Source organism: Erithacus rubecula (genome assembly GCF_903797595.1).
Source record: "Erithacus rubecula genome assembly, chromosome: 4".
Taxonomy (NCBI): Eukaryota; Metazoa; Chordata; class Aves; order Passeriformes; family Muscicapidae; genus Erithacus; species Erithacus rubecula.
The window spans coordinates 3,545,369-3,558,388 of NC_136686.1; the positions used below are offsets into that span (position 1 = coordinate 3,545,369).

Genomic DNA, 13,020 nt, shown 5'->3' on the forward strand with positions numbered 1-13,020 from the left:
CTCCAGGAGATTTGGACAACGCTCTCGAGCACACGGTGTGATTGTTGGGGTGTCCTGTGCAGGGTGAGGAGCTGCACAGGGTGATATTTGTGGTGATATTTCTCTTTCCCATCCCGACGCTTCCATTCCCTCCCGACCGGCGGCTCCTGAGGGCAGGGAAGCGGGGCGGGGCTAGCTGGGGGCGTGGCCGCGGGGGCGTGGCCTCTGGCGGCGCTCCTGACGTCCGGCACAGACAATAGGCGACGCGGCTCCGCGGAACCGGAAGCGAATTGCGTGAATTCCGTCGCACATTCCTCCGCGGCGGAAGTGGCGGCGGGTCCGCCCTCCCCGGTTCCCGGTCCCGCCTGCTTCGCGCAGTGCCCTGAGGGGCGGCAGAAGGGGCAGATTTGCGCTGGAATTTGTCGTGGAAGCGTCCCCGGGAGCGGCAGGAGCGGAAGTCACCTCAGCAGAAGAAGCATGGCGGAGGGACTACTTTTTGGATCGGAAGGCAACGTGTGAAAACTTCCGGGGAGGGCTTAGAAAGAACGTCACTTCCGGCAAGCCGGGAGGCGAGGAGCGGGGCTCGGGCGGGGGGAGCGGCCGCAGCCGGAACAGCGCCAGCGGTGTTCGGCAGCAGCTCCCGCCGCCCTGCCCGGCAGCGCCGCCGGGGGATGCGCCTCAGCCCCCGGCCCGGCTCCTGAGCCCCTCGGCCGCCCCTCTCCGCCCTGCGCTCCCGGCGGCGGCGGCGCCCCCCTCCCCCTGCGGCCATGGCGGGGGCGGCGGGTCGCGCTACGCGGCCGAGTTCGTGCCGCCGCCCGAGTGCCCTGTGTTCGAGCCCAGCTGGGAGGAGTTCAGCGACCCGCTCGGCTTCATCGGCCGCATCCGCGGCCTGGCCGAGAAAACTGGCATCTGCAAGATCCGGCCCCCCAAGGTACCGCCCGCCCTGAGGGCTGCGCCCCGGGGGTCCCCGCGCTCGCCGCGCCCGCTGGCCGCGGTGCCGGGCGAGGACATGAGGAGCTGGGCTGGCCCTTCCCCCGCGCTCCCCACTCGGGATTTCGTGTGTCGCTTTCCATAGGCCGCGGTGTCCGTGCCAGGGACGCCGAGGAACCTGTAGAGTCTTTGACCTCCGAGCGGGGCTGTGTAGAGGCTGTTTTGGAGCAGCTGAGGAGTGAATAGTGCGTGGCAGTGCCCGGGACTTCACTCTGTTTTTTGCTTCCAAAACGCCAGCAGTCGTCTTGTGAAAACTGGGAAGGCTTTGTAGGTGAAATAGGGCCGCTGCGGGCGGCGAAGAGGGAGAACGAAGGGCATTTGTTCGTAATGGATGTTGTTTATAAACATAATTTTTACACCATAAAGAGGAGGGCGGCCAGGCTGTTCGTGTAAGGGCGTTAGGGTTGTGCACAGCTCTTCAGGAGGCAGCAGATTAATCTTTCCTTGGTAGTTGCTTACGGTCACCTGCCCAGTGACCTGGCAAGACAGCTTGGCAAAAGGCACTTCCATCACTAAATTATTAAAGTACAAATAAACTTCGAATGCAGCTTTGAAAACAGCGAGAGAGGTAAAAACCTGAAAAGCAAGTGTGTAACAGAACCATGTCGGTTTCTGGTTGGATTTCATGGTTATTTCTCTCCTGACTGGTTTTGGTTCCTGGAATGTGTTTAGTTGGTTTAATGACTTGGTGAAAACTTGACCTCCAAGGCTCTGCCCTTTCTAAAATAAACTGCATAGCTCAGGTTTAGAGGCCACAAGGAGCACATCCAGATCCTGTTCATTGAGGAGAACTGGAACTTTCCTGGCTATTGGATGCATTTGTGTTTCTCTGGGATTGCTGAGCTGTTTGCCTTGCAGGGTTTCACAGGATGCACTCGTTGGGTTGATTTGCAACCTGCAATAATTACTAAATCAGACTAACTAATTACTAATTTCATACTAACCTGACTGATTAATTACTTTTTTCTATTATTGGAGGTTGTAAATATTTAAGGTTATGCTTGAGGCCTTTCTATGCTGCAGCAGAGCAAATAATAAACATTTTGTGTGGCTTGTCCACCTGTAATGGTGTGTCCTTCCTCTGGCAGGTGGACAGTCTGCTGTAACTGAAGCTTTGGTAAAACATGCTAAAAAGCTGAATTACTTGTTTTGATGTCATAACTCAGTTTTGAGAGTTGGGGCTGGGAGGTTCTTGTGACAGTGCTGAGAAAGTCATTATTTAAGACTCCATTTCTTTTAAAGAACTGGACTCCCAGCTAGTGGTCTTGTCTTTATTGAAATGACAAACAGAAAAACATTAGATGTGCTTTAATGTGCCTGATTTAGTCTTAGTTGCTGTTGACACTGAGGATTTTTCAGTGTGCAAGATACATGGATTCTTTTTTAAAAGTAAATAAATAACCCACCAGCCACAGAGCACGTCTCGTGTTTAAGCTTAGCATGAGGTAATGCATACTGAGATGCTTTTGAACCTTATTTTCTTTGACATTTTTGAATCTGTGAGGATCATTCTTCAGACTAAGATATGGTGGGAGGAACGTGGTTGTATAAGCACAAAAATGTCTTAAAATTGGAAAATTACATCACCAGTTGTTCTGAGAAACTAATTTACTATTGGAAGCTTGTTTACTCAGGCATTATTAGGCTGTTTGGTTTTGTGCATTTTTCAGAGAAGTTTCTGGAAGCAGTAAAATGTCTTTCTGTCTCTGTTTAGGACTGGCAGCCTCCATTTGCATGTGAAGTACAAAGTTTTCGTTTCACTCCACGAATTCAGCGCCTGAATGAACTGGAGGTGAGCTTTTCCACTGTTGATATAAAATTTAGTGTTTGCACTGAAAGCAAGAGGTCTCCCTGCTTGGGATTTGCATCTTGGCAGGTTTCTGGATTGGGGATGCTTTAAAAGCCCGTAGATCACATCAGTTTGTACTTTGTAGTGGCAGAGTTTGTGTAAAATAACTCTCCCTGGCTTTGAGAAAAATCTGGTTTTTATTTTATTACCCAAAATAACCACAGGAGTTTTTCACATTCAGCTGGAAGTGTCTAAAATGAATTCCAAATACCATGTGTGTAGTAAGAGCAGCCAGTGTCTTGCCTTCAGAGCTCCACAATCAGTGATTTTTTTTTTCCTCTTAAAATGTTTACTGCTGCTCTGATGCCTCTGGTTACCTCATACTGTTGTGATAATTCCCTTGAAGCCTTAAAATAGTTTTTATAGCCTTATTATAGCTGGTTAATTTTATGATTTAAAAACTTATGTGAGCTGTCTTAAGAGCAATATGACCTCCATTCTGTCCTGGTTTTTCCTTTTCTCTATAACATTTCTCAAAGCCTTGCTTTGTTCACATACCAAAATGTCATTTGGCTTGTAAATGGATTTTCTCATGGAAAGTGACTTGAGTAGTCCAGAAGTCCTTCAGGCAGGAGGTCCTTTATGTGGTTAAGGCATATATAAAAACTTTTTGTATTTCCTTCCTCCCCACCAATGTATATTTTTAAAATGGTTCTTGTGTTTCTCCCTGGAATGCTGATTATTTAATGAACATACATTTTGCTTTCAGACCAAGAAATTAGTTGGTAGGAATTTAATTTATAGGGTCTTAAAGGCAGAGAGAAAAGCATATATCATTTTGTTTTTGTTAAGAACTTTCTTTTAGCAACATTTTTATTTCTAGGGTTTTTTTTATGTGAGAGGGAAATACTTCCCCTGCCAAGTTACATGTTGAAAATGGAACACTATAAAAACTTAGCTTGCTTTCTCTCAGGACTGTAAGGTTTTGTCACAAATGGTTTTGAACATAAGTGATTATCTACCTTTACTGATTACAGGCAATGACAAGAGTGAAATTGGACTTCTTGGATCAGTTAGCAAAATTCTGGGAACTTCAAGGATCCAACTTAAAAATCCCTGTGGTTGAGAGAAAAATACTGGATCTCTATGGTCTGAGCAAGGTAAGTGCATGTAGGCCCTAGGCAGACAGGGATTTCAGTTTTCATTCAAGCTCCAGAAGCCAAGCAACAGGAAGGGCTTGTGGTACAGCACTAATCTCATTAATCCAGAGATTAAATAAGTGGGAAAAATACAATGAAAAAACATTTCTAATTTGAATGTTTATGGCAAACAGTGTAATTAAATGAATTACCATTGATTGGATTCCATACAGCAGGTAGTTATTACCTTGTATGGCTTGAATGTCCTGATGTCAGCTGGCCACTTGATTTTTAGTTCTCCATTTTTAGATGTGGTAGAGCTGCAGGAGTTTGAGGTGTTCTTTGGGAAGGCAGCAGTATGCCTGTGTGCAGTTCAGCTCTGATCAGCAATTCTGTAAAAAATTATTGCAATTTCTCCTTCCTCCCTTCCAGCAGAGGTTTTTATAAACTTGTATATTTGAAAATTTATGATGTCAACTTCAGGAATACTTACTTTAATTTCTGAAACATACTTGGCTTAAGGCTGGCCTGAAATAAATATTTCTATAGCTGCATTTGGTGAACACACCAAAATTCTTTCAACTTTTATGCACTGATCTCTGTTGGAATTTGGTTTTGGCAAAATATATGTACCATTATAAACTTAGCTGCTAATAAATATAAATAGGTAGATTTCTTCTTGCAGGGAAAAGACCAAAGTTCTGGTAGTTCTAGTGATTCTAGGTTAGAGCATCAGTTCCCATTCCCCATCAAGATGTATTTCTCTTAGGTAAGTAAAAATGTAAAGACCTGAGTATATTTTAATTTTAAAGTAAGTAAAGTATTTTGGAAAATCTGGAAGAGCTGCTAAAACGCAGAGAAAAGCTGATAGAATGTCTTTAAGTATTTTTTCTTTCTTTTTTTTTTATATGGTGGCTTACTGGGATATGCAGAATATCAGAGGGGTACTAGAAAATATCTGGGTCATGTAATGAGCTGGAACATTTCAGTTGGCTGTAGATGTGCAGCTCTGAGTTGATTTGGCTCATTACTGGCTTCTTTAGCTGTTGTTCACACGTAGATAATTTTAAAAAACAAGCTTTCCTGGAAATTTTCAAGATAAATTGAAATTCAGGAGTGTTTCCATTTTAAAAGGTTTTTGTAGAACTTTTCTGTAAATATGAGGAAAAATAATGATAAATAATGTTACTGTTTTATGTAAGTCTAACTGTGTAATTATAGGAGAAACCAGAATTAATGAATTTACTTGTCACTGTCACAGTTCTACTTCTCAGTTTACCTCAGCCTCACAAGCAAAATATAAATTTCACTCCAGTAACAAAATGTTTTTGCATTGAGATTTCTAACAGTATGTGAAACATTAAGCTTGAAATTTAGTCCTGCTGTGTAAAGAAATGCAATGCAAAACTACACTGCTGTAAAAATGATATTAGTCTTAGAATAATATAAATAGAATTACAGTCCATTTGTGTTTTAAGTTGCTTGGCAGTGCAACTGTAAAAGGAATGGAGGCAGTGGAAAGGTGACCTGTGTATTGGAGGAAGCAACTCACAGGCTATTATGATCATTGCTTGCAGGCAAATAGTCTTGTTTCTAATTCTATATACATACAGATATAAGCAGTGATAGTTCTGTATGTGAATTACTGGTCTCAAACCAATTGAAGTCACATATAATAACTGGACTGAGGTGGAAGGTCACTTTTCCCTCTTTTAATAGAGTCTCTTCTCTTCAGGGTTTTGTGAGAGTTCTGAGTTCCAGCACTCCCTTTTGGCTGGAGTCTGTTAAAATGGACTTTATTGCTGGCCAGATTTGTGTTTTAAAGCACAGTGCAAGTCTGGTGAGAGTTTACTTTTCAGTTTGTTCTTATGGTAGGTTTTGTGTTTTTTCCAGTACATCGTAAACCTTAACTGTTGGACTCCTCCTGTCCAGTATGCAATTTACATTTGCTAGTATATTAAAAATCACATTAAATACACAAAGCAGTAAGTAGGTGCTTTGTTATTAAAGGACTAGTTATTGTGGAAATGAAAATGCTAATTTCAGGATTCTGTCACTTTCAACATTTGCTTAGTTTAATTGATTCTTGGTTTACTCAAGCTGGTGGGAGCAGCTCAAAACCCTTGACACTTTATTCATGTGTTACAGATTGTTGCCAACAAAGGAGGCTTTGAAGTAGTGACCAAGGAGAAGAAATGGTCTAAAGTGGCGAGTCGGCTTGGCTACCTGCCAGGAAAAGGCACGGGGTCACTGCTCAAGTCTCACTATGAACGGATCCTGTATCCCTATGAGCTCTTCCAGTCTGGGGTCAGCCTCATGGTGAGATACTTGCCTTTCATGCTATGGAGAGGGGACCCAAAAGCACACAGAGTGTTGTGTTACTCCATGTGAAACTGGGACGTGGGGTCAGTGCTGTTAGAAGCTCCACTTGTGCCAACAAAGCTAGAACCACCCTTGTAGTTATCTGTGACAGAATAGTGCAAGAAGTTGTAATCTTGTATAGAACTGAAGTCAGCTGTGTTGGGAAGGATAAGAAGGCTAAAGATGATATGCTTAATTGGAAATGTTTATTTTTCTCTTGATAACCTGGTAGCTGGGATTAAATTTTATTATTTCAAATTCATTTGAATGAATTGATTGGCCTCTTTTCCAGATGGTGTGTGTAATGCTGTGTGACTTCATTCATCCTGTTTCTTAGCAAACAGATTGATTCACAGGCTGTGGAATGATGAGCACTGCCTGACCAACACCGTGTCCTGTACTCTGTTCCTATAGGGCATCCAAAAGCCTAACTTGGATCTTAAGGAAAAAGTGGAGGCTGAGGACCTCAGCTCAGATGCCCAGGCTTCTCCAAAGCAGGCTTCAAGGATGAATGTGATGCTGAAGAGAACCAGGCGTGTCAAATCCCAGGTATTCCTGTTAATCAGCTCTTGCAGACAGAGAACAGGTACTTCTCCCACCAGTGCAACAGCTTTTGGCTGTGGGAGCCTGCTCAGAAGCACCACTGGGAAACACTCTTATTTAACTACAATCCAGAGAAGTTTGTCACTCTGAGACCTGGTTTGATACAGCAGATGCATTGTTTGTTTCAAATCTTCTCAAAGTTGCTTGCTTACTGACAAGCAGCATAATTACCTTGGTAATGAATGTATCTGTAAAAATGAGATAGCTCTTTGTGAGTTGATGTTCAAGCTTCTGCAAAGTTCTAGAACTTCTAAAAACCTTTTTAAAATATGCCTCTTAATGCCATAAATGCAAATCCATGTAGATAATGGTTAATTGTGGAATTGTACGTGGGACTGACTATCTCAAGCTGGGCAGGGAGTTCTTCTGAAGAATTGAAACAGATATGTGAGGAGATGATCAGTGGTGGCTGGAAATATATGGGAGTTCTACAGTTTTTTTTCTGCTGTAAAGCCATTTCCTTCCTTTTGAGTTACTGGTGTTATAGGAATTTCTGGTATTCTAGTAGGTGATATTAAATCCTGGGAGGCACCCCTTAGAAAATCTGAATTGAGACTGAATCACCACCATTTAAAATGCTGCCTTACTAGAAATAATTGTGGGACATTGCCCTGATGGCTCTGTTGCACTATTTAAATTAGTTTAATTTAAATTAGGCCTTCCCCTTTCAACACAGATACTCCTTGCAGGCAGCATCCTGAGGCTTTTCACATGAAGTCTGGTGGCTCCCTGCTGGCTCATCAGCAGAGCGTGGGTGAAAGCTGAATTTATATGCAACCAACTTCCTACTTGCTTCATACCATTCTAGACTTAGCTCCAGCCCCACAAAGTTTTATCAAATGCTCTTGAATTGCCTTTTTTTTTCTTTTTTCCCCACAATGCACCTTTCTTGTCACTGAGGTATTTGAGTATCCTTTTGATATTTTCACCTTCATTTCTGATGATTTAGACTGAATTGTCTTTTTTAGTGTGTTTTCTAAGCTTGCTAGAGCTGACTTGAATTTATTTATCATAGCTGTATCACACAAGGAGTCCTGGGCTTGTTGATCTTCCCAGATCTCAGACAAAGGGTTGGTAGTGAGCTATCCAGAAAATCTGAGAGTGCTGCATGATCTTGAACAGTCATTTGCTATCTGAAGTTCTTCTTTGGATTTGAATGAATCTTATGGCAAAATGCCAGCATGTAGTTCTTCTCACACATGGTCTAAAAGTGTCACTGTGTTATTAAGGTCCTGTGGGATCTTGTTTCCTGCTGATTTCAGTAGAATGATGGTACTTGTCATTTCTCCATGTTGGAAAGATGATTCTTTGGTGATCCTGGCACTGTAAAGCTGTTTCACTTTGTTTAAAGGGCCTGTAATTGAGAAATAAGAGACTTTTATGTAGATCATCTGCAAAATATATGTATATTTAAATCCCTTTTATTAGACTCATAGCCAAGTTATCTTTTAAGCAGTATAGTTATTAAAATGGTGGAAATGAGTTCTTGAATACAGGAAAAACTCATCCTACTTGCACAGACAGTAGAAGTAGGTTTTGGCTGTGTTGGAAGCTGTGTATAACTATCTTAAGTCATCCCTGGAGGAACATTTAGAGGCAGATTTTTCCTCTATCCAGAAATGGTAGCAGTGTAAATAAATATGTGAGAACATGGAGACATTGTTCCAGATTTCAGTGCACCTTTTTTCTGTAGACAGGACTCTGTTTTTTGTCTAAAATGCATACCTGGAATTGGACCAGAGGTTGTCTAACAATGTTTAGAGAGCAGCTAATATTCAAGTAATGTAAAAACTTGCTAAATTAATGTTACTCTGCTCTAGCTGAAACATCTGAATGCTTTGTGTAGTGTCCAGTATCTGCTTAGTGAGCATGGATAATTCCACAGACCTCTGCTGCTCCTTAGATCTTTTCCAAGTTCTAGAAGTAGTTTCCAAAGATGCTTTGCATTTTCTTGCAGATCACTTACTTTAGGATGGGTAATGAATAAGAAAGTATATAGTACTGAGAATTTTCTGAAATAGAGACTCGTCCTCAACAGTAGAAGGGGATGAGAGATTTTGAAAAAGCAAATTCCAGGATTTTTGGAGAATGTGAAAAATGAAACAAGATAAGGAATGAGTTTTCTCTTCTGTGACGAGTGGCTTGAGCATCTTTGGATACTATAATAAAATGTCAATTGTAAACATTGTCTGTGAATAGGTAGGGAGTAATTAGATGGTGAGATAATCTGTTCAGAAAATGAACTTAATGCTTCATTCTCTCTTTTCTCTGAAGAAAACTTTCACAAATAAAAGCTGGGGAAAGGCAGCTGAGTTCCTAAAGGCTTGTAAAGAAAATTACAATAAAAAGTAAATTAATCCAGATTAGGGAAAGAGAATATCCTTAAGGAAATTTTAAATTTAGGAGAATACTTTCTTAGAAAAGGGTAGTGTATCTTCACAGATGATCTGTTGGGGTGTATTTTAGCTGACAAGGGATTTCTCTAATGAGATTATGTCATGGTGAATTCTGATAAAGAATACTGGAACAAAAAGTGCTGTTTTCTCCAAGGGTTTTAACTTCATGTCCAGACAATTTTCTTAAAAACAATTCTAAGTAATACATCTGCTTTCTGTTTGATTGCAGAATAACACAATAAATAGGCTTCAGGTTTTTTTTTTTTTTTTTTGCTTGAAAGATTTCTTTCCATGGGAGTAACTGTCAAACAAAACAGTGAAACAGAAGAACTCTGGAGATGCTGACTAATGCCCCCAACATGTAAATATTATTGGTTGTAACCATTGTTGCCTTGTGCATTGGGGCTGGAGGAGTGGGGATGCAAATGTCTCAGAATTGATGAGGGGTGAGACAAGAGAATAGTGAATGAGTCCAGTGTAACTGGATTGTGTTATTAGGCTTGGCCCATGTGCAAGAAAGGCCCTTGGGTTGTACTTTCAGTTGAGAAGGTAAAAGACACAGCCTGTGTCCTTCAGGACAAAGGGGAGATAAGAATAGAATCCCAGTTTAATCACCTTAGTTGCACTTGTGTAGAGAAAATATAATGCAAAAGTGAGCTGGAGTTTTGTGTTGTTAGCAGTGAGGAAATGGCAAGGATTGCATGATTGCTGCATCCATGCATTCACAGTTTTGAGTTTGGCTTTTTCTACAGTCTTAAAGGACACAGCAGAAAAAATGCTCAGTGGGCCTTCTGAACACTTTTGATATTTTCACCTCTAAGTATCAATATCCTGTCAGAGTTTGTAAGGTTACATAGGAATCTGATTTTTAGAAACATTCATCTTCCAGTAGGCAAACTGTTCTTTTTCAAAACTCTGTAGCTCTTTCCACCTGAGCATGAATGGATTTCATCTACTAAGGTTTAGTGATATCCAAGTAAATCAGCAAGAAAAATATATTTAGGTAATGTATTTTTAAACTAAGCTGTAAAATTTGTTGCTGCATGTTTATGATTTACTTTTAGTAAAATTATTTTTCATATCTCATTGTGAAAACTGTCTTTGGTCACAGTAGTAGGAGAAATTGAGGAGATTGTTGTTGAAATGATGTCTGTGCTGAAGTATGTGGGTTGATTCTGTCAGGTTCTATTAGTTGAGAGAATGGTTGAGTTGTTAGTGAATTCCAAATGGAAAATGAGGGACTAGGAATTCTCTGTATGTGTTTCCTATGGCTTCTAAGCCAAAAAGTGAGGAATTGATGAGGGGAAATTTGCACAGTTGCACAGTGAGCTTATGAAGTTGGTGACATATATAAAGTGAAAATAATTTAATAGCAACTTATTAATGTTGAAAATTAGAATATCAGCATTAATTAGGTTGGAAAGATGGCTATTAGCATAATGCATATCGAGTTCAGTGGGAACAGGGACTGTAAATATCACAAAAATTCCTTAGAGTAATAATGCGTAGGAAACTGTATCTTCAAATGTCTTCAAGAAAAACAACTGATTTAGGTAGAAAAAAATAATATTTTTTAATGTTTATTGCAAATCTGTTAGAACTTATGTTAAACACTATTTTGGAAGAATTTTTTTGTTTTTAATAATTGATTAAAAACTTTAAAGGCATGTCACCCCAAGGGACAGGCATGAGATATCAGGCCATAACTTTGAAAAATAACAGATGAAGAGGTATCATCAGGAAGTTAACTGAAGAATAGTTTTTTAAAATTACATGCCCACTTTCAAAACTGATAGGCTTGCTGAGATCTTTTAAGATCAATGAATTTCAGGAGAAAGTTTTTGAGCAGTGAAAATTTAGTGGCCTTCTATACCACATGAGAGAGATTTTTCAGAGTATAAGAGTGCAGCATTAAAAAAATGCAAAGGTGATTGTGTTGCAGATAAAGGCAAGATGGTTTTTTCTTTTTCTTCTTTTTATGCTTAGATTACTGGCAATGATGTGAGAAAATGAGGTAGGTCAGTAATGGGAGGCAGGAAGAAGTTCATTTAAGCAGAACACTTCAGGAAGCATCTCTGGCAGAAGCTGTCACCAAATGGGTCTTTTTACTTCTGATTTTTGAGCTTGCAACATGAGTAGCTGTGATCCGAGATGTGCTCACAACATTGCATGACAAATAAGGCCAGAAGCAGCCAAGCTTAAGGAAGTTGGTTGGAACTCATTAGTGTTGTATGGATGTTTCTACTCAAGGGAGCAGATCAGGAAATGCTGTTGAAACTGCATTAAAATCCAGGCACTTGACTGAATCCATAGTGGTTTTGGAAAACTTTGCTCTGACATTCTTCTTATTTTTTGCAAAATGTCAAACCTAGTTCTATTTGGTGTAGAGGTTACTTCTTGTAGTTGATCTGGAATATTAGATGGGAAATAATTTGGAAATTTGGGACAAAAATTCTGTTTCTTACTCCATTTGCATATGTTAATTGCCTTTAGGAACAGAAAATCACATATTTTCAGGCCTGCTTCTTTTGATGAACACATATTCTGGGAGAGTGGTATAGAAACAAATTGTGAAGAAACCTGGAGACGAAATATTATTGATGATTTGTGCTGATGTTGTCTTGCTTTTATTTTTAGGCAGAGGTAGGAGAAATGAGTAGAAACACTGAACTGAAGAAGCTGCAGATCTTTGGAGCTGGACCCAAGATGATGGGACTGGCATTGGGAGCAAAGGATAAAGAGGGTAATTAAATCTTGGGCTCTTTGCTTTCAGTGAGACTGTTAAATCTTCCTGAATCTCTCTAGAGACAGTATTAAGAAGAAGCAAATCAAAAGTAGAAAAAGAAAGCTAAATATTCTAGGGTTTCATTCACAAGAGATTTATAGTGCTTCCTGTAACTTGGCAGAGTTTCAGCTCTTTATGTATTATGTAGTAACAATAACAATTAAGCAGCTGTTCCATGAGCTGAGTGACTGAAAGGGAAAGCAGGACTTAAAAGTACTGAAACTGCCAGTACAGTGCACAACTTAAGTCTCCAATTCATTGTTTCTCATGAGAGCATTGGGATCACCTGTGAGGATAAACAAAATATATTTTCCTAATCCCTCTGGGTTTTAGATTGGCCAGGTATAACATGACATTTTTGCTTTCCTTGGACCGTTAAGTAGTTCCTGATGGGAAAGGCAGGATGCCAGGCTGGGTGCCTGTGCTGTTTGTACAGGTGAGTCTATCCCAGTGTGATATTAGTAGCATTTATCTCCATTTGCTCCCAGATGAGGTGACGCGGCGGCGCAAGGGAACCAGGTCGGAAGCGTTCGGAATGCAGATGAGGCAGCGCAAAGGAACCCTCGCTGTCAACTTTGTAAGTTTGATGCCTTGGCTGTGATTTCTGATAGAAAGGACTTGGTTTACTAAGATGTTTCTTTTTCCCCTAAAAGAGCTCCCACCCCTTCAAACAGATGGATGAATGCATGCAGCAGACAATGATACTGTTATGGGAAGAAAGAACAGTATTTTGAAAAACATTATGTGCTCTAGGCATTTGTTTTAGTCTTTTGGACAGGAAGGCTGTTGCAATGTGAAGGTTTTTTTCCTGATCATACTTGCCACTTGCTTGAATGCCTTCATTAGTTCAGTTTTTGTTTGAGCTCCCTTTAATAGAACAACTATAATACTGATTGTTTTCCTTAGAAGAGATTTTGAGGTGCTCCACTACTTGAAGAGTTTATTTTTAGCAATTCCACATCTTGTGTCTTATCTGTT

The 13,020-nt window shown here is 40.6% G+C and overlaps 1 protein-coding gene across 1 annotated transcript in view; it reads left to right on the forward strand.

Annotated features, from left to right (window-relative positions):
• Positions 1 to 277: 277 nt before the first annotated feature.
• Positions 278 to 13,020, forward strand: part of KDM5A (lysine demethylase 5A) — a gene marked incomplete at its 5' end in the record, with an annotated part of 41,185 nt that continues 28,442 nt past the window's right edge. Inside the window, 7 exons of the mRNA XM_079303093.1 lie at positions 278 to 910; positions 2,684 to 2,761; positions 3,796 to 3,918; positions 6,046 to 6,216; positions 6,673 to 6,807; positions 11,895 to 12,000; positions 12,531 to 12,619. Coding sequence (XP_079159219.1) covers positions 278 to 910; positions 2,684 to 2,761; positions 3,796 to 3,918; positions 6,046 to 6,216; positions 6,673 to 6,807; positions 11,895 to 12,000; positions 12,531 to 12,619 — 1,335 coding nt within the window. The remainder of the gene's footprint in view (positions 911 to 2,683; positions 2,762 to 3,795; positions 3,919 to 6,045; positions 6,217 to 6,672; positions 6,808 to 11,894; positions 12,001 to 12,530; positions 12,620 to 13,020) is intronic.